General features: G+C 41.6%; 1 protein-coding gene across 1 annotated transcript; it reads left to right on the top strand.

Moving 5' to 3' along the window:
- Positions 1-5,620: 5,620 nt before the first annotated feature.
- Positions 5,621-6,187, top strand: LOC124803274 (C-terminal-binding protein-like). Its single transcript, XM_047264457.1, has one exon. It carries the CDS (start codon positions 5,621-5,623, stop codon positions 6,185-6,187), a length of 567 nt encoding a protein of 188 aa, XP_047120413.1.
- Positions 6,188-22,832: the final 16,645 nt, after the last annotated feature.

Here is a 22,832-nt window from a genome sequence, read left to right as displayed (position 1 = left end):
TTCACCTACCATGTTTCCTTCTCCCCTTTTCCTACTCTGGAATCCAGTCACCCATGAGTATTAAATTTTCGTCTTCCTTCACTACCTGAATAATTTATTTTATCTCATCATTCATTTCATCAATTTCTTCATCATCTGCAGAGCTAATTTCCATATATTCTTGTACTACTGAGGTAGGTGTGGGCTTCGTATCTATCTTGGCCACAATAGTGCCTTCACTATGCTGTTTGTAATAGCTTACCCGCATTCCTATTTTCCTATTCATTATTAAACCTACTCCTGCATTACCCCTATTTGATTTTGTATTTACAACCCTGTATTCAGCTGACCAGAAGTCTTGTTCCTCCTGCCACCGAACTTCACTAATTCCCACTATATCTAACTTTAACCTATCCATTTCTCTTTTTAAATTTTATAACTGTATGTAGGCTGTTTATGTTTTCTTATTGGCAGTGTTACGTAGCGCTCTGTATGAAAATCACTGACTGTGCTGTGTGCAGTCTGTGGTTAGTTTGCATTGATGTCTGCCATTGTAGTGTTGGGCAGCTGGATGTGAACAGCGAGTAGCGTTGCGCAGTTGGAGGTGAGCCGCCAGCAGTGGTGGATGTGGGGAGAGAAATGGCGGAGTTTTGAAATTTGTAAGACTGGATGTCGTGAACTGCAATGTATATTATGATTTTGCAACACTATTAAGGTAAATACATTGTTTGTTCTCTATCAAAATTTTTCATTTGTTAACTATGCCTATCAGTATTTTGTGCCTTCAGTAGACTGAATCTTTTATTTAGCTGGCAGTAGTGGCGCTCGCTGTATTGCAGTAGTTCGAGTAACGAAGATTTTTGGTGAGGTAAGTGATTTGTGAAAGGTATAGGTTAATGTTAGTCAGGGCCATTCTTTTGTAGGGATTTTTGAAAGTCAGATTGCATTGCGCTAAAAGTATTGTGTGTCACTTTAGTGAATGTTTGAGTACGTTCAGTTTTGCTCAGCTGTTTGAAAAGCAAATAATGTAAGAGGTTTATCAGCACAGTAATTCATAAATTTTTCTAAGGGGACGTTTCATATGGCGACCCTGCCAGGATACCTCACTGGAATCTTCTGATTTTTTCTTGTAGTTTGTGTAATTAGTGTAGCTATTGTTTATTGCTAGTGCATAATTGTAGAGAGAATCTCCTTTGTAGTTGCAGTCTTTCATTGTTGTACAGTAAAAAAGTTGTGGCATGCATGTAGATTTGCACCAAGTATTTTGCAGCTGCGCTTGCAATTAACTAGAAATTATTTTCAGTGCTATATTAATGTGTTTTCTTATTTTGCTCTTCCAATTGTTCTTTTCTGTGTTGTCGTGCGAAATATTGTGACAATAATGGCGTGTGAAAACCGTAATACTAGGCTCCAAAGTAAACTAAGAAATGACAGTGAAGACAAAAGCAGTGTGTTAGCGCCACCATGTAATGAATTAACTAATGTTCAAACTAGTAATTTGGTAATTGTGCATAGGGAAATAGAGCGGGTGGCAAATAATGGCTTAGACAGTGAAACAATTAGTGAACAGGGATGCATTATCGACCAATCGGTCGGCAATAGCTTGCCTCAGGAATCCGAAATGACAGGACAAGCATTTGAGTGATTAATTTTGTACTTAAGCCATTTATTTTTAAAGATTTTTGAATTACAAAGAAAGTTTTTCGTGATACATTTCATTCCATTGCTGTAATCTGTAACACCTGAGGGTATAATTACTTTAATCCTCAGGGGGGTACATGCTTACTTTGTGTACCATATGTTTGGCAAGCACAAGGAGCCCTAGCTAATATGGTATTTGCTTATACAACTTTACACATCGGTACCATATTTCTCTAACACATAAATTACACAGCTATTTGATCATTTAACTGGGAGAGACAAACATTTATTTTACTACATCAGTGACAGATGTTTACGTAATTACACAGTTGAATAACTTCACACTTATGAAACTGTATTTTGTCTGTACTTTGTGAACTGTTCATATTTTTTTCTGAACCATTGTGATACTGTGAGAGCTTTGAATGGTGTATTTGGTACAGGATCATGATTTTTAAAGTACGTTTGAGGTAGGTGACATTATTGAAATGAGCAGAGAATTTTTTTTAGGTTTTGACATTATTGCAGAAAGCTATGACGTTTTTGATATTTGACTGAGGTTTTATGATGTTATTATTACGATGACAATGTGTATTATGCTGTTGAAGTATGTTTATGATCAATAAGGGGATGCTATATGAGGAAGTTGATTATGCTACATATTTATTATGATGAAATGTTAAAGAAGTGTCGACGAATATGTATCTGTGTAATAAGGTAACGAATAATGAATAGAAGTTAGGGACTCTGGTTTGTGAAAAGGGATGTTTGAAACCAAGAATTGTACTTTAAGAGTTATGAAATGTGTGTAAATGCGTGAATGTACCACAATGCCGACGAAAAGTTTTTGGACACTGTTGTATTTATGGGATTTTGTTTCTACAGATTTGCAACGCAAATTCTCGACCTGTGAAATTTTTATATGAGACTGTCACTGTAGTGCAAACTGGTGTCATAAATATTTCGGTAAGAGAGCTAAGTGACCTTGACGTAATGCATTATGGGCGACCAGCTGTGCGAGTCGCCTGGAGAAAAAGCCATTAGGTGTAAAAAAAGAGACCATTAACCTCGCTATTGACATTCCTTTGTAGAAAGCATCGCAATTACGACACGTTCAAACTTGAAAACATGATTACACTGTGAAGCTCTTAATTTATGATATTTACTAAAATGCCAAATGAAATGATGAGAAACATTTTATATCTATTGTCTTTCTAGTTGAGAGATTTTTTACTACCTTTGGAGACGCCATTTGCCTAGTGAATGACATTTCACGCCTTGCCTTATGTATTTATTTGATCATTTTGTTTAATATCTAGTTTCTAGCTGAACTGCAGCATTGGTTAAAATAAAATTTAATAGATGTACTAATATCACTATTTTCTGTCTACAGACCCAGTAAAGAATAATTATATGATGTACTTTCGTAGAAAGAGAGCACAAATAGACATTTCCCTTCACAGGAATTGCATAAATAATTTTTTAATGACTTGGTAATTTTATTGCAGAGTAAGTTTTTGTGATGCATGACTCTAGTGTTAAGATGTGACATAGGTATTAAACATGGCCATTTTTACTGTAATATTTTTTCTGCTTGTGGGTTTGTCATGTTTAGATATAAGTTATTACATTTACTCCTGCTAGCTTTGCCAATTTGCATTTTTTCATTGCTGTTTGTATTAATTGTTTTGTGCTGCTGCATTGCCTCGTTCCTTAGTTTATGCATCTGAGCTCAGTAATTTAAGTTAGCTTAAGAGGGGGTAGACTATATAAGAGAATGAGTTGCGATGAATTGGAAGAAATGCATTGAGAAGTTATACGAAAAAAGTACAGAAAGCAGGTATAGATAGAACTTTTTCGAAATAATGAAGAACAAAGGGAGATTTCCGAGAAGTAAAGAAAGTTTTGTTTGCAAAATACTGCAGTAAAACAAACCTGTCCTTTCCTTGTGTTATCCAACTATGTGTTTGTGTACCCTTGGGTATTTGTGTTCTTCCTGTCTTTATGTGTTTATCTGATGAGAGTTACGTTGTAGAATTTTTCTGATAATATGTTATTTACTTTGTGAAGATGTTTAGACTTTATTTATTCTGTTTTGTTTTAATGCCCATGTGTGAAGTTGATGTTTCAAAAGTTATTCTGATCTTTTATGTATTTACTTATGTCATAATTCCTGTAACACTAATGTATATGTTTATTTCTATTGTTTCGTAAAGCCCCTATTACTACAAATGTTATCTGTATTGTTATGTTCTTTAATGATGTATTTTGTACCTTTGTTATTGTATTCTTATGTTATAAAATGGGACTTAACTGCTAGGGTCATCAGTCCCTAAACTTACACACTACTTAACGGCAATTATCCTAAGGACAAACACACACACCCATGCCTGAGGGAGGACTCGAACCTCTGCTGGGACCAGCCGCACAGTCCACGACTGCAGTGCCCCAGACCGCTCGGCTAATCCCGCGTGGCAAACAGGCAGTAAATAGTTAATAACTTGTCATATTCTTACGACGCTCGGTGATTGCGTGGACGGGACAGGGACCATGCTTGGTAATAATGTCTGAGGGTGGTGGTGATGATGATGATGATGATGATGTTTGGTTTGTGTGGCGTTCAACTACGGGGTCATCAGCGCCAGCTCAAAACCCCAGTTTTTACACAGTCCATTTTATTTTCACAGTCCAGTCTAGCACTCTCACAAACGATGATGATGAAATGATGAGGACAACACAAACAACCAGTCCCCAGGGAGAGAGAATCCTCAACCCAGCCGGGAACCGAACACGGTACTCCGTGATCCACAGACAGCAACGCTAGCCCCTAGACCACGAGCTGCGGACGTGTCTGAGGACAATGCCAACACAGGTGCCCTACAAGTTTTAACTATTGGAAGTTTTTATTCAAGTTATTTATACTTTGTGAATGAATTGTTGCTGGGAAAAGCCTCTACACTACCATGTTTGTCAATTAACAGTCTTACGATGTTGTAGCTGTTCGGACGACGATGAATGTAGCCGACGACAATGCTGATCTGCCGTTGTTGCTGCTTTTGGTGTTCGATGAGAAACCCGAGTCGCCTCCAGAACCACGGATAACTACGGGACAGGCAGTGGTTATAACTGCAGCTTCCTGCGCCTGTCCGCTCCTACCGTGCTCTCAATACTCACGGGTTAACAAATCAGGTGCGTCTACAATGGCGCGCGCATGGCTGAACAGGCGTCGGCGAGAGAGGCCAACAAAATACCTCCGCACTCTTTCATGGCTCAAGCTACTCCGCCTCGTCTGCGCTCGCAACGCGACGGAGACTCCTGGAACGCAAAGATAAACAACGGCACGGCTACTACCATTTCGTCCTTTCTATCGATACATTTCCCCCCCATGAACCATGGACCTTGCCGTTGGTGGGGAGGCTTGCGTGCCTCAGCGATACAGATTGCCATACTGTAGGTGCAACCACAACGGAGGGGTATCTCTTGAGACGCCAGACAAACGTGTGGTTCCTGAAGAGGGGCAGCAGCCTTTCCAGTTGTTGCTGGGGCACAGTCTGGATGATTGACTGATCTGGTTTGGAACACCAACCAAAAGGGTCTTGCTGTGCTGGTACTACGAACGGATGAAAGCAAGGGAAAACTACAGCCGTAATTTTTCCCGAGGGCATACAGCTTTACTGTATGGTTAAGTGATGATGGATTCCTCTTGGGTAAAATATTCCGAAGGTCAAATAGTCCCCCATTCGGATCTCCAGGTGGGGACTACTCAAGAGGACGTCGTTATCAGGAGAAAGAAAACTGGCGTTCTACGGATCGGAGCGTGGAATGTCAGATCCCTTAATCGGGCAGGTAGGTTATAAAATTTAAAAAGAGAAATGGATAGGTTAAAGTTAGATATAGTGGGAATTAGTGAAGTTCGGTGGCAGGAGGAACAAGACTTCTGGTCAGCTGCACTCTAAATGAGCATAACCATCATTTAATAAATGAGTTCACCATCAAACAGATGAGGCCAGGGGCTTTCCTGGTGAACACAGCACGTGGTGGCCTCGTGGATGATGATGCCTTGGTTACAGCACTAAAGCAAGGTCGCATACGTGCTGCAGCACTTGATGTTCATGAGAATGAACCATATAATGTATTCCAAGGTCCACTGAAAGACGCGCCGAACTTGCTGTGTACACCTCATGCAGCGTTCTACTTGGATGCGTCGTGCACAGAACTGCGCGAGATGGCAGCCAGTGAAATAAGGCGGGCTATCGTTGGACGTATTCCTGACTGCCTACGCAATTGTGTGAATAAAGAATACTTTCTGGGAGGGACAGCTGCCGCTGCCGCAGGTTACGCAGATGGCATGAATGGTGGTTATTACACTGGAGCACTGCCTGTGCAGCAGGCACACTCAACAACACCACACGACCAGGTGCCACACTCAGTAGCAGCTGGTGCTGGTGGCGGCGCGGCAGGTGAAGGAGCAGGCGCTGTCCCTGGCCTTCCTCACAGTATACCTCTGAGTACACCAGACCCATCCAATCACCATTCGCAGAAGCCAGAGCCGTCAGAAGTGCATTAACAGGGTACACCCTGAAAAGGCTCCCACAGGCCCAGCAAAGGAGAAACTTATCCTATGAGGAGGAAAAAATTCATGTCTTTGTTGATTTTTGTAATTGAATGTTTAAGGAAAAACCAGAAGTTTACGATTTTTCCCATCTCCTGCACAATATCGCATTCAGAAGAATGAAGAGTTTACAAGAGCCATATTAACATTCACATCTTCATATCTACTGGTGATACAGCATGTTCTTTATTCTGAATGTGTGTGAGTGGAAGAAACTGGTGAACCAAAAGTGGCCAGACTTTTGATCTGTGACTTGTAGGAAGGGGTTGAATGTTAGACATACAGATGTAGCCCTGGTGTTCCTCCATTTTCTGCTACCTGGGTGTTCCAGCACAGGAAAACTTAAATAAGTTCGCATTTTCTACATAAGGAATACAACACAGTATTGTTTCTGCAGTTTCAGATATTACATCTGTAAATCATTCTAATTGTTTGTCGTGTTTGGACAGTGCAATTTGACATATATACAAATTGCGATGTCTGTGTTGGACAGTGATGAAGAGGGATTCTGACACATCACTTAGTGTAAAATTAAGGTGAGAAGTTCTCTGAGAAATAGTAGTAAGAGTGATAAGATAGAAATAATCGATTTTTATTGTAATAATTCAGTTTTAGTTCTAAATGAACAACATTCATTTTGAGGAGGCACATTTTTTAATGATTTGAAGAAAGTGATCTTGAGATGCTCCACTTCATCTACTTTCTGTTAAATAAGAATGAAGACATGCTTATTCAGCATTGCCCCCATGAAGCATTATTATCGAAGACAGATGCAGTAGCATGGCAATTGGAACCAAAAGTGTAAAGATTTTCTCATGTATGTGTAGTTTCTGCATTTATATTTGCAATGTACATTTTGTTCTTCTCACATTTGTGTTGTCAGGTAATAAAACGATGCATCTGTTTTTGATAACTGTTCACATCCAGCTGCCCAACACTACAATAGCAGACAACAATGCAAACTAGCCACAGATTGCACACAGCACAGCCAGTGATTTTCATACAGAGTGCTACGTAACGTTGCCAATAAGAAAACATAAACAGCCTACTTACATAGCCCCCATGCTCCCCACAAAAAATTTGCAAATTGTTTTGGGCAGTGGCCAATAATGATTTGATAAAATTTTTCATAATTATAATAACAAAGATATCAAATGCAAATACTTATTGATACAATGTTGGTCAAAAGCTAAAATTTTCTCACAGTCCATAAAGACAGTCCTGATCATTCATCACAGTAAAATTGCAGTGTTGTTTTTTTTTCTCAAAGTCTGAGCAGTAAAAGAGAATGCACACAGAAGTAGTGGATTTCCATGCAGTCTTGAAGAAGTAGTGTTGTCCTTCCAACGGAAAGACAGTGCTGACTCTTGACATGCAGACAGGTAATGGGCCACAACAGAGCAAATCCACAGCAGAGTCAGTCGAAGACCCACTGCAGTCCTGGTAGAGAGTATGGTATTGGTGGGCCACCAGAGGTGCAGACCAACTGCAGTCCTTGTAGAAATAATGGTATTGGTGGGTCATCAAAGGTGCAGACCCACTGTAGTCCTTGTAGAGATAATGGTATTGGTGGGTCATCAAAGGTGCAGACCCACTGTAGTCCTTGTAGAGACGGCCAGCAGCCATCTGCTGCGACTGTGCAGGTGCACAATCACCATCGAAGAGTCTTGCGGAGAATATTGCAAGTCCATAAACCACCACTTGTCCACTCACAAAAAATTTGTTTGAAATGTCCTTAGAACCAGCAATGCTGTTATCCAGTCCCTTGATGAATTATTAACACACGTGCAAACACTATCAGTCCCTACTTCTCACATATTGTCAATATACTATGACCAACAGAAACGTGTGCAGTGAAATGTAACTTACAAGTTACTTAATTTGATGAACTGGTGTCAATTACAATTTTATAACATAAGAATACAATAACAAAGGTACAAAATACATCATTAAAGAACAAAGGAGTCGAACCTCCGCCGGGACCAGCCGCAATCTTTCTCAAGATTCTGGAGATGCATTGCCCCTAGGGGTTGGCGACGGTTTAGTTATTCCTTCTTCCTTCTTTTTAGCTAATCAGTGTTTTATTTGTATTATCAGTAAGGCGCCACCATATTTGTTGCTGATTAAATATCTCCAAGCGGTCTACTTTCCGTCTGCATTCCGAACGCCATGGAGGTAATAGGAAACGACAATTTTTCAGGAGCCAATTCAAAAAGAATCACATTATCAACAATAGGACTATCGTTATTTAAACCAGCCTGCCGATAGTGACGATAGTGCAGGTTCTATCGATTAATTGATAATTTATCGATGTTAAAGTAACACTACTGCCCTTCCTATTTATTACATTCCTGAGAGATTTGTGCTTCTGCATTCGTGAATTATCCTGAAGATTTTTGTACTTCCTTCTTTCATCGATCAGTTGAAGTATTTCTTCTGTTACCCATGTTTCTTTGCAGTTACCTACAATGTTGACAGGAATACTCTCTTTCAAATTCTAAAGGTGGCAGGGGTAAAATACAGGGAGCGAAAGGCTATTTACAATTTTTACAGAAACCAGATGGCAATTGTAAGAGTCGAGGGGCATGAAAGGGAAGCAGTGATTGGGAAGGGAGTGAGACAGGGTTGTAGCCTCTCCCCGATGTTATTCAATCTGTATATTGAGCAAGCAGTAAAGGAAACAAAAGAAAAATTTGGAGTAGGTATTAAAATCCAGGGAGAAGAAATAAAAACTTTGAGGTTCACCGATGAGATTGTAATTCTGTCAGAGACAGCAAAGGACTTGGAAGAGCAGTTGAATGGAATGGACAGTCTTGAAAGGAGGATACAAGATGAACATCAACAAAAGCAAAACAAGGATAATGGAATGTAGTCGAATTAAGTCGGGTGATGCTGAGGGAATTAGATTAGGAAATGAGACACTTAAAGTAGTAAAGGAGTTTTGCTATTTGGGGAGCAAAATAACTGATGTTAGTCGAAGTAGAGAGGATATAAAATGTAGACTAGCAAAGGCAAGGAAAGCATTTCTGAAGAAGAGAAATTTGTCAACATCAAGTATAGATTAAAGTGTCAGGAAGTCGTTTCTGAAAGTAATTGTATTTAGTGTAGGCATGTATGGAAGTGAAACATGGACAATAAATAGTTTGGACAAAAAGAGAATAGAAGCTTTCGAAATGTAGTGCTACAGAAAAATGTTGAAGATTAGGTGGGTGGATCACGTAACTAATGAGGAGGTATTGAATAGGATTGGGGAGAAGAGGAGTTTGTGGCACAACTTGGCTAGAGGAAGGGATCGGTTGGTAGGACATATCCTGAAGCATCAAGGGATCACGAATTTAGCATTGGAGGGCAGCGTGGAGGGTAAAAATAGTAGAGGGAGACCAAGAGATGAATACACTAAGCAGATTCAGAAGGATGTAGGTTGCAGCAGGTACTGGGAGATGAAGGAGCTTGCACAGGATAGATTAGCATGGAGAGCTGCATCAAACCAGTCTCAGGACTGAAGACCACCACAACAACAACAACAACAACAACAACAACCTTCTTTGTACCTATGTTATTTCCAGCTTCTGTAATTCCCCTTTTTAGAGATGTCCAATCCACTTCAACTGTACAGCCTACTGAAGTATTTATTGCTGTATCTATAGTCTTAGAGAAATTCCATCTTGTCTCGTCATCCCCTACTACTTCCGTATCCCACTTATTTGCGCATTGGTTCTTCCTTACCAATCTCTTGAGCTTAAGCCTAGTCTTCATCACTACAATATTGTGATCTGCGTGTATATCTGCTCCTGGGTACGCCTTACAATCCAATATCTGATTTCGGAATCTCTGACCATGATCTAATGTAGTTGAAATCTTCCCGTATCACCCAGTCTTTTCCTAGTCTACCATCACCTCATGTGATTCTTGAACAGAGTAATTACTAGCTGAAATTTATTGAAGAACTCAATTAGTCTTTTCCCTCTCTCATTCCTAGTCGCAAGCCCATATTCTCCTGTAACATTTTCTGTTACTCCTTCCCCTACGACTACATTCCAGTCCCCCATGACTATTAGATTTTCATGTCCTTTTATGAACTGTATTACCCTTCCAATATCCTCATATACTCTATCTCTTCATCTTCAACTTGCGATGTCGGCATGTATACCTGGACGAATGTTGTCAGTGTTGGTTTGCTGTCGATTCTGATAAAAACAACCCTATCACTGAACTGTTCACTGTAACTTACTCTTTGGCCTACCTTTCTATTCATAACGGGTCTTATACCCTTATACCATTTTCTGTTAATAACGGTATTTATTGGATATAAATAGCTTCATTAGTGATCTGAGACGGCTATTCATGTTCATCATTACATTATGGTGTACATGTGACGTTGGCTGATTGTGCCGAATGTTTCTTGGGATGATGGTGCCCCAAAGCAAAACACTGTGCGAGAAAAAGGACCATTTTATTGTGAATGTTCCTAATAATGAATTATAATAGCGTAAACAAGAAAAAAAAGGTTCAAATGGCTCTGAGCACTATGGGACTTAACATCTGTGGTCAAGAGTTCCCTAGAACTTAGAACTACTTAAACCTAACTAACATAAGGACATCACATACACCCATGCCCGAGGCAGGATTCGAACCTGCGACGTAGCGGTCGCGCGGTTCCAGACTGAAGCACCTAGAACCCCTCGGTCACTGCGGCCGGCCAAAGTAAACAACTTCCTTAGGAAATAACCGAATGTGTTTTATGTTACATCGCAATTCCTACATCTTCTTATAGCAGCCAGTGCAATAAAAAGACCCGGGAATTGAATTAATTTTGGGCTGGTTACATAGAAACTGAATTAGTTTTGTGTTACTTATATTGAAAATCCTGAATCTTTTTATTGAACTGTCGACTGCAGAAAATATTGATGCAAATAAGACAAAAGTAATTCAGCTTCGATGTAAGTAAGTGAGCACTACAATAAAAAGACTCCAGTGTTTTCGATGTAAGTAAAACAAAACTAATTCAGTTCTTATCTTACCAGGCTATTGACGTTATTAGAGTTCATTTTTAGCTCTATTGACAATAAAATAGTCGTTTTTCTTACATAGTTTTTTGCTGTACTGCGCGACCACACCAAAAAACTTATTCACAATCAGCGAACGTCACACGTACATCACACAGTGTATTTTAAATGTGAACAGCCATCTTAGGATGGTCCCACCGATTCGAAGCAGGTAAAGAGATTTATTGACAGTGGCTGGTTGCTGGTTTTAGTTTATTGAAAAAAATTAACCTTCTACAGAAGCACGATTTGACAATGTCAATTTTCGTCAAAATAGCATTCTAGTATTACATTACGAATAGATGTAAATGATATAGCGCGATGGTCAAGGTTCAAGCTTATTCACTCGCAAATTCTGTGCAGAAACTCCTTTGGGCCCTGGAATCTCAATTAGTTTTAGCTGCTACTGGTTTTAGCTGCTGGTGCTGCTCTTCAGCACAACTAGAACTAATTACTATGTCAGTCGGCAGCTGCACGACTATACTATGTTGATAACATTCCTTGATTTTCTTTCGTGAAGGAATGTTTGCAGATATCATTCAAGATTTCGGCATTTGTTTGGCTGCTTTCTATTTGGGTTCCTGTTTCATCAATAAGAGCCTTTTGATTTTCGTGCCACTTAACAATGCTGACAAGGTCACTGTGAACGTAGCACAAATTAGAATTGTACGAGTATAGGTCTTAATACTTATAGATCAAGCCTCCCGCCATTTGTTTCACGGAATTGAGAGAAATCTCGGAAACGTAAATATAGATATTCGCACTTTGATTTTAACAACCTCTTTATCCAACACACCTCTGCATGTTTATATAGTTTCTCATATTAGAAGGCATTTTATCGCCATATTCTGCCTTTACATACGTTTTATATTGATGTAGATGATGTCTCAATGTGCTACGATGACTCTGAAACTTAGAAGAGAACATGATCTATATAGATCAGTTACAGCACAGCATTATTCCACCTTCTTGATCTTGGACGCCGCTGATGAAGCATAAGTGTCGTGGTTTTTAAAGATTTTGTGTCTTTTCATACTTCTCTAACCAAGGTATTGTCTCCGTGATATCGACGTGTTGAAAAATGGATGGACACATTTTCAGATAACTTTTATTCTTCCTCTGCAATGAGACAGGTGTTTCCACCACATCAAAACGACTACAACTTGCGTTTAGCTCGAAAATTTTCTTGATCAACCCATCTTTTGGACATGTCCCTTCTGAGGTCCGTGTGAAAAGAAGTAGCTGATACTAGCGCAGACATTAAGCTGAAACTAAAACCTGCTCCAAAAGGTCTTGTTCTCGTCCTACGAGAAGTCAAGAAATGAAACTGTTCATCCAGATGGAGCCCCACAGGCTGCCGTTGTTGTGTAGCAATTCTTCAAGGACTGGGTAACGTTTCATTCCAAAAATATACACCTGCTTGTTGGCTTGCACACCTTGAGGCTGCAATATTTCTGCTCTTAAGAGTTTCGCGTTCGCATGATTTCGGCACAAAAAAACTGACATATTGAAGGTTAACGTCTGCCGTCACGTCCAGAAGAGTCTTTGACGTATGCACAAAATTTCCAGAAGCTATTTGTTTCCCTACACCAACCAACAATTATGACGGAGTTCCGAAATAAAACGGACTATTTTTGATTAATAATGCTTCATGCCTTTCGGTAGAAACTTTCTGTCGCAGAAAAAGATCGATTTCTCCAACGTCCTTAAAATTTTTCTCGTACAGTGTGCATCTGACGTTTGTGGAGTGCTATAGTAAAACAACGAAAACGTATGCCAAAAACTCGCAAAAATTCATCATGTGAAATCGATTGAATAGTTCATGCCCCTCATCTTTGAACGTCGCAGAAAGCTGTGTAATGCGATCACGTGGTCACCTACGTCACTCTGGATTGAACTACTCGTACTATGTAATGATCGTTGGTTAAGAGATGGATGATAGACATTTGTTTCAAAGAAAATTCCAGCACTTTTTCTACTGCTTCACCTTACGGTCATTCCCATCGAGATGTCTCGTCGGTTGCGACTTTTGATTAGCATAAGTAGAGCCTAGACGATTTCAAATACCAGTCCAGCCAGCAACATTTATGTTTTCCTGGGTTTCTCTAAATCGATGAAGATCTATGTCGGGATGATTCCTTGGAAAAAGATACGATTAATTTCCCTTTTGCCATTTCTTGGAATGTACTCCGTCTGTAACGACCGCAGACAGAACGTTGAACCCTGATCTTCCTTTATTGGTCTTGTGATAAGCGGTCAGCTTTGGCGTGAACGGATACTTTCGTTTTCCTAGATTGATACCATACTAGCTGACCTGGTGAACTCTGTTCCGCCTTAAAACTAATAAATAATCAGATTTTGAATGTTAAGTTCATTTTTTACTAGGAAATACAAATAAAATTAATTATTTTAATGATACCTTATTCTTTATGTTTTTTGGTGCATAGCTTCCACTCTTCAATTAAGTACCTTGTGATACACGACATTTTTCGTTTTATTATCAGGTGCAAGAACAAACACCGCAGACGGTCTTCCGACCTGTGAACATGCCACGTGTAATTGACCGTGTGAGAAACATGGATATTCCAGATTTAAACCACACACTTTCAAGGATTGGCCTTGTGATTTGTTAATGGTCATGGTGAATGCAAGACGGATCGGAAATTGAAGTCTTTTAAACACAAACGGCGCATCGGTTGGGATCATCGGGATCCTCGGAATGAGAACTTTCTCACCTTCGAATTTTCCTTTGAGTATAACATTTTTCATCAATTTACTTACCACCAAACGCGTACCGTTGCACAGTTTTGGTTGGTTTATGTTTCGAAGCATGATTATTACGGAGCCAACTTTTTTGAATGAATGCATTTTACCAATGATCTCATTCTGAATTATGCAGTTTAGATCATCTACATCTTTATTCTTAGCCGCTAAAATTGCTCGCTCACTCATCCATTCATTACTTTTGTAGTTAGTAATGATGTTTGGGGATACTTTGTTGGTAAGTTCGTCTTTCGATGAGACAAAGTTACAGAAATTATGAGGAAATGAAATCAATCCGCTCGATTCTTCGACACGTACTCGACCATTACCGATAGTCAGCAATTGTGTAGAGAAATCTTCATCAGATGTATCATTAAGCAATGCAACTCTCATGTTTGTTAGCTGAAGTTTCTTCAGATAGCGCCATAGAGTCGATGATTTGAGGCAAGCACTTATTTCGTCTGCAGCCGTTGATCTTGGAAGTACTGGCAGTGTTTGTCGGAAATCGCCAGACAGTAAAATCATTGCTCCTCCTAAACATCTGGAGTCATTGCGAAGATCTTTCAACGTTCGGTTAAGTGCCTCCAATGCACGTTTATGCGCCATTGTACATTCGTCCCAGACGATGGTCTTGGATGCTGATAAAACTTTGGCCATTGCTGAGTTTTTTGTAATATTACATGTTGGTTCTTCAATAGCTTGAAGATTTAACGGTAATTTTAATGCTGAATGAGCTGTACGGCATCCTAACAATGTGGCTGCTATTCCAGAAGAAGCAACTGCAACCGCTATGTTGGATCTCACACGAACAGGGGCTAAAACTAATGACATGAGGAATGTCTCGCCAGTTCCACCAGGGGCATCCAGGAAATATAAACCACCATTTCCATCATCAATTACCTTCATTAATGTATCATAAACTTCCTTTTGTTGGGGGTTCAACAGGGGTACATTCGTTTGAGCTACTAAATCTAATTCCTGGTGATCATATTCACGTTCCCGTTCCTATTCTCGATTAAATGCGTCATTCATTTCACGATTTGGCGCTGGCATTCTTAACGTGACTAACAAGCTTCCACACATGAGGTAACACATGTCTTCGATCAAGAGTAAAGCCCGATTATGTATCTCCTCATTCATTTCAAGATCTTGATTTCTGGAACTGACACGAATTTGATAATATATACTGACACTTAACCACAGACGTTTAGCTGTCATTTGTGTTTTGTTATTCCATGTCAGATGCTTTTTTGTTATACCACGTTTTATAGTGACGTTTAGCTGACATTTGCGTTTTGTTATTCCATCCCAGATGCGTTTTTGGTATACTACGTTTTATAGCGGTCGAACTGGATAAAAAGTATCCTATGCCCGTCTCCTGGTTCCAAGCTACCTCTCCACCAATATTCAGCCAAATCGGTCCAGCCGTCCTCAGTTCTAAATAGTGTAACTAACACGACTTTCCTTTATGTATAAAGATAAGACACACGATCTAGTCACATTAAAATGACCACCGCCTACGTTCGACGCCCATATGCAATAACGCCTAACGGACGGCCGGTGGCAGTGGATGGTAAATAAAGCGTTTAGGGGGTGCAGACAACAGTGCAGTCGTTGTCGACATGCAGAAACGGAGCGATGCGACGTCCGAAAGGGTGTGATCATTGACATTCGAGCTAAGGGTGAAAGCACATCTGAAACAGCTAAGTCCGTAAACTGCTTGCGTCCGGCTGCGATTAAAGTACAGCGTGCATGGAAAACTGGCGCTATCGAAAACCGGTGCCGAGGCAACTGTCTACAGGCCGTAGACGACGGGGGTGAATGGCGGCTGCGGCGACGTGTACCTGTGAACAGACGTGTAGCTGTTGAACAACTGACAGCCCAGATGAGCGAAGGGGCTAGCAACAATGTCTCCTTATCGACTGTTCAGCGAATGTTGCTGCGTACAGGCCTCTGCAGCAGGTGTCTGGTTCACGCACCTATACACACGTGCTAACTGGTGTTCATCGACGACGAAGGCTGGAATTCGTACGCCAGTACTTGTCCACTGAATGGCAACAGGGGATCTTCTGAGATGACTCACATTTTATGCAATGCCGGACAGATAGGCGTTGGCGTGTACGGCGTGAAACATCTGAAAGCAAATCCCCTGCAGCGGTCATCGGAAGGGTCCAGGTCGGAGACGATGCCCTGGGTCATCTCGTTATTCCGGAAGGTGCAATGCATCGACACTCGTACGCATCTATTCGTGGGGACCATGTCCACCCCTACATGCATTTTGCCTCAGCACGCAGCAGGACAATGCAACGTGCAACACAGCTCGCAGTGCACATGCATGGTTTGAAGAATACCAGAATGAGCTTACCATACTCCCTTGGCCACCAACCTCCCCGGAGTTAAACGCAATGGAAAAATCTATGAGACTACCTCGATCGGTCTGTTCGTGGCATGGATCCTCAACCGAGAAACATAGCGCAGCAGCCCACGACATCGGACTTGGTATGGCTCTACATATCTATCGTGCCTTCCACAACATCACTGACTCTGTTCCTGCACGTCTTGCAGCGGTCTGCCCAGAAAAATATGGTTATTCAGGCTTTTGACAGCAGGTGTTCACATTAACGTTATTGGACAGTGTGTTAGGATTGCTTTGCTAAACCTCAATTCTTTCATTATCATTATTAGTTAGTTAACCGTTTTCTACCCTCTTTCCAAGGTCAACATCTTACCCATTATGGGATCAGTCAGATGAGAAGCCACTGTTTATAAAATGGAAAACTAGCTTCACCGTCGTCACCCGATGTCAGCTGATATTGTGTGACTAGAGTGTACGTAATGAGCGGTGCTGAAAAATGTATCAGTTGTCAATTAAAACTGCAACAACATGAAGACAATATGTAAAAAACTTGCTTACTGAGACTGTGGTTTATAGTTCCACGACATTTCTGCTTGCGTAGGTCGGCATCCAGCGACACTTACGCGAATATTGAATCGATGGGCTCGGGAATACCACACTCAACGCCACGTGGGATCTCAACGACCCAACGAGACTAGCGCCCGAGAGGACACACGCACTGTTCACTGAGCCATGTAGGATTGCACAGCCATGTCATATACGTATCTTGAGTCAGGAAACGGTTTTGTTTGCGGCAAGACTGGTATCCACGGAACACCACGAACAGTGAAGATGACGACCACTATTGTTGCTGATTCCCTTGAAGCGGGAGCAGTGAGTCGTGCTCCGACAGTTGTTTCTCCCTGCTACAGCACTGGACACAGGGATGGCACCACGAAGAATCCTGGTCTTGCATACAGCATAAGGATGGACGTATCCGTGTGTTGCTCGATCTTTTGCAGAATTCTGGAACGTGTTTGAGGCTCGCGTATTATGGCACATCCGGTGAGCGAAAATCTCGTGTGTGGCAACCAAAATGGGTTCCGAAAACAACGATCGTGAGAAACGCAGCAGCAGATACAGGCTCCAAAGTAGATAACAAGTTCCTTGCCTTTCGAAAAGCATTCGATATAGTTTCGCACAGTCGCGTAACGAATAAAATAGGAGCGTGCGGAATATCACATCAAATGTGTAATTGGACTGAAGAGTTCCTAGCAAACAGAACACAGTATGTCATTCTGAGTGAAGTCCTCAGACGTAGAAGTAACTTCGGGCGTGCCACAGAGGAATGTTACAGGAGCAGTGCTTATCACAGTATATAAGAATGAGGTAGCACATAACCCCGGAAGTTCTATGAGGTTTTTCGCGGACGATGCTGTTATACACAGAGAAGTCGTGACACTAGAAAATTGTATCGAAATACAAGAAGACCCGCAGAGGATCGACGCTTGGTGCAGGGAGTGAAAATTAACCCCCAGCATCAACAAATATATCGTATTGCTAAGAAAGGGAGGGAAAACCTCTTTATTGTACGATTACCAAACTGCAGGACAGTTACTGAAAGCAGTAACCTCCAGAAATACCTAGGAGTATGCGTATGGAGTGAATTTTAAGTGGAACGACCATATAAAATTAATCATGACTAAGGCAGATGCCAGAGTGAAGTTAACTGCAAGAATCCTCAAGGAAATGTAGTCCATTAACAAAGGAAGTAGCTTACAGAACACTAGTTCGACCAATACCTGAATGTTGTTCGTCAGTATGCGGTCCACACCAAAAAAGACTGATAGAGAAAATAGTGACGATCCAAAGAAGACCAGCACGTTTCGTTACAGGTCCATTTAGAAAGCGCGAAAGCGTCACCAAGATGCTGAGCTAACTCCAATGGCAAACGCTGCAAGAAAGCCTTTCTCCATCACGATATGGTATACTATCAAAGTTCCGAAAGCGTACATTCCTAGGTCAGCCAACCAATATATTGCTTCCTGCTGTGTTTATTTCGGTAAAAGGTCATGAAGATAAAATTAGAGAGATTCGAGCCGTCATGGAGGCTTTTCAGCAATTGTTCTTCCCGCGAACCATACGCGACTGGAATCGGAAAAGAAGGAAGAGACAATGGCACACTAACTACCCTCCGCCACACACCGTGAGGTGGCTCTCTGAGTATAGATATAGATGTTGATGCTGAGAGGTGAGCGAACGTAATGAAACTTCAAACCCATCGTCACACAGACACAGCACCTGGGGTGTTCGTGTGAGGCGACATTTGGTATACAATACGATCACCTGTCGTTCGCATAGCCGGTAATTTGGAATGCTGTTGGTACATTCTGACGGTTAAACCTGATGGCTACATCTAATCTTCGAAATATTCAAACAGATAATGCAAGACAACATCCTGCCAATGCTGTCCTGATCTAGCTCGATACGAAGAGTGTTCGTTAGTCCTGGCCAACACATTCTCCAGATCGCTATTACACTGAACACGTGTGGGCTTGGACTGCCGAGGGAATAGATACCGCCCCCCCCCCCCTCCCCCAGCCACTATGACTGATAAATTCCGGCGCAGGGTCGCAGGGTTGAAGGAGCAAGGAAGGACGCACCCATGTGCCACCAACGCTCAATTCGATTCGATGCGCAGCACAGTTAGAGCCATTGTTGCCGCCAGCTGTGTCAGAACTGTGTACTAAATTTAGCACCCTGTACACCGCAAAGTTTCTCGTAGCGTCTCGTACTTGAATTGGATGAGCACCTCCATGTCGAATTTGCCATTACTAAACCAACCCGTGAAGAGGCGCACTGTTCTTCACTGCATCATCTGTGTTTGTGCTATCAGTCATCCCAGATATGACCCAACTTGTTTAGTAGAAGATGGAAAGAGATTTGAGATCTTTAACGGAAAATATGTGTTAAGTCTGCACATGCGTTTTGTCAGTTCAGGCAACCCTAGAAAAAGATGCAGGTGGTAGAACGCAGCATGTTACCTCACTCTTCGTGTTTGGAGTGAATAATGCGGTGGAGAGGAGCTTCTAAACGAGAATTTATTGGCTAACGGAAGAAATCTTACCTCAGAGCATATTCACAAGCTGTGATGAGCTCTAGATCGGTGAAGAAGACAAGGAAAAGCTGTGTGTTACCAGTGGTGCACAGAAATATTATGCATAATTAATATAGTCGACATTAACCGCACCAGTAAAGAGCTTTGCAAGAAGATGTTGTATTAATTTACAAAGAATTATAGCATATTTATTTTGAAATCAAGAATAATTACAGGCAATGAAAGAACAGTGCACTGAACATTCTAAGGGTAAAATTTAATTACACAATGTTCAAGTAACTTACGGGTTTGCTGCCGGATGACGTCGTCGACCACCGCTGATATTTCGACAGGAACACAGCCTGCCATTCTCAAGGCACAACTGCAAGGAGGAAGCAATGTGCAAGGGAATTTAATACCTCGGTTCACAGAGGAGAAACAACTAAGATACCATACACAGAACAACTAACCGCAGAGTCAACACACAACCAAAGATAACTAACATCAGAAATATCAATAGTGACTATTAATCAACATATGAGGTAGCACTAATTCTGTCCCTCTGTTTTTTGATGAGAGCCGGAGCCGGATTCCAAGCAGCATTTGAACAAAATCCATCATCTGTGTTTATAAGGTTACTTGATAGTTTGATTTCAACAGCTTCCTTAATAACACTATCCCAATAGCTGGACGTGCAAACCAGAATCTCCATGTTGTTGTATTCCATAGGATGACCGGTGTCGAGGCAATGTTCTGCAATAGCGGATTTGCTTGGCTGTTTTAAGCATGTGTGACGCTTATGTTCAATACACCGGTCTTCCGCAGTCCTGGTGGTCTGACCAATATATGACATGCCACAACTGCTCAAATGGCTCTGAGCACTATGGGACTTAACATCTGTGGTCATCAGTCCCCTAGAACTTAGAACTACTTAAACCTAACTAACCTAATGACATCACACACACCCATGCCCGAGGCAGGATTCGAACCTGCGACCGTAGCAGTCCGGACTGAGCGCCTAGAACCGCTAGACCACCGTGGCCGGCGCCACAACTGCAAGGAATACGATAGACACCAGCCTTACGCAAACCGAGATTATCTTTTACGGACGCCAACAGGGCCTTAATCTTAGAAGGTGGTCGAAAAACACGTTTCACATCTAATTTCCACAAAATACGGCCAGTCCTGTTGGAAATGGTTCCTGTGTAAGGCAAAAAGGCCGTAGACTTAGGTGCCACTTCGTTACTATCGTCACTTACCCGTTGCACAGAAGGCTCATAGCACAACGCACTTTTGATCTGCCTCTCACTGTAACCATTCTGACGAATGTTGACTTCGAGATGTGATAGCTCAGTTGCCAAACTTTCAGGGTCTCAGATAACGTGGGCCCTGTGAACCAAGGTACGAAGTACTCCTTCACGCTGAGCTGGATGGTGACAACTATCAGCTCGCAGATATAAGTCAGTGTGAGTAGGCTTCCTATAAACAGAATGTCCCAACGTACCATCAGTCTTCCTTCTGACCAACACATCAAGGAAGGGAAGGCATCCATTCTTTTCCACCTCCATAGTGAACTGAATATAACAGAGGGACGGAATTAGTGCTACCTCACCTGTTCATTAATAGTCACTATCGATATTTCTGATGTTAGTTATCTTTGGTTGTGTGTTGACTCTGCAGTTACGTGTTCTGTGTGTGGTATCTTACTTGTTTCTCGTCTGTGAACCGAGGTATTAAATTCCCTTGCACATTGCCTTCTCCTTGCAGTTGTGCCTTGAGAATGGCAGGGTGTGCTCCTGTCGAAATATCGGCGGCAGGAAACCCGTAAGTTATTTAAACATTCAATTCGCCGGAAAAAGTTAAGGTCTCACATAATTAAACAATAATTGCGTTCTTAGATGTTAACGTTACGCTACATATATATCTTTTAATGCATTTATGATGAACCACTTACCTTGGTATTTGGCTGAAAGGAAGCAAGTCTCAATAACAGCTCGTACTACCCATTGAGCAAAGATTTGGTACGCCACAGAATGGAAAACGGGAAAAATTTAAAATGTTTCGTAATTTCACACTAGCAAAGCCACAGGCGACATTACACAGAGGTGATGATATAGCTATGTGGCAGAAAGAAGCAATCAACACTGCAAACAATCAACACAGTAAGTCGTCACGAATGTGAGGACGTGTTGCTACATCAGCACCAATCACCAGGCACAAGTTACACATTCAGCAAAATGTCCACTGAGAAAGAGAGAGACAGAGACACATTTGTTAAATCTTGTCACACGAGGCAATAATCTTTAACTAGGCCACAAAAGCATCGTTCAGAGACTTGACAATGCAGTTACGAGCCTATAACAACTTGTTAATCAAAAAAGCAGCACAAGGACCGCTGCACACAAATAAGTGGGTCACATTCGGTCATAATGAACAGCGCCTCATGTCATTAACTCTGGCCCATCACTATAAACGCCACCGTTCTCCAGCTGTGAATCGGTTGGTCATTCAGGTAGACGGCGTTTGTGCATCCAAGTATTAGATATGCCAGCACTTCTCATGAATCACTCCATGCTGTTCCCCAAACGGAAACATCCTAGTAACCGTGACTTGTGCGACTCTACATTGGCTGCTGCCTACAACACTGCTGCTCGGTCGCTTACAGTCATCCAATCCCAGTGCATCTCGTGATGCTTATTGCATTAACGTCATAGTCATTGCTGTGAGAGAGGGCCATCTGGCTGCAGGCACTTCTGGGTCCCAAGACGTGCCTCTTCAATGAGGCCAGGCTCAGCCAGCTACATGACTTCTGGCAGCACGGTACATCCTGAGGGCTCACTGCGGGTCATCGCCATGTTCCAGATCAGGACGAAGGGTATTGTCACACAGTGTCGCCCACATACTCAAGCTGCAGCTTCGCTTGCAGATTGACAACAGAACTTCAGCCAAATTGCTGGTGTAGGGGCCTCTATCACCAGCCAACCAAGCTAACAGGAGTCAATGGAATTCCACTATGTCATGAGGAGTCAGCCAAACCTGAACAGACTACGCAGACTGCAAATCTAAATGAATGAATGTTATCATGCTAATAAGGTCTTATTAGCGCCAAAGGACGCAGTACAGTTTCATAACACCTTCCTGACAGTGTAGAGGTGTCTGCAGCACCCGTACAGAATAATAAACACAGGAAAAGTATATCTGCTATGAGACTATGTTATAAATGGCCAAAAGTTTCATTGCAGGTAATACTGCCGTTTTAGTTCTGTTTAATTTGGTGAGACACACTATGTTAAGAACATCTTTACTAACTGAAACTTCCTGGAAGATTAAAACTGTGTGCCATACCGAGACTCGAATTCG

Source organism: Schistocerca piceifrons, chromosome 6 (assembly GCF_021461385.2).
Source record: "Schistocerca piceifrons isolate TAMUIC-IGC-003096 chromosome 6, iqSchPice1.1, whole genome shotgun sequence".
NCBI lineage: Eukaryota > Metazoa > Arthropoda > Insecta > Orthoptera > Acrididae > Schistocerca > Schistocerca piceifrons.
The sequence above is the reverse complement of the archived record's forward strand: the minus strand, read 5'-3'. Positions and strand labels throughout refer to the sequence as shown.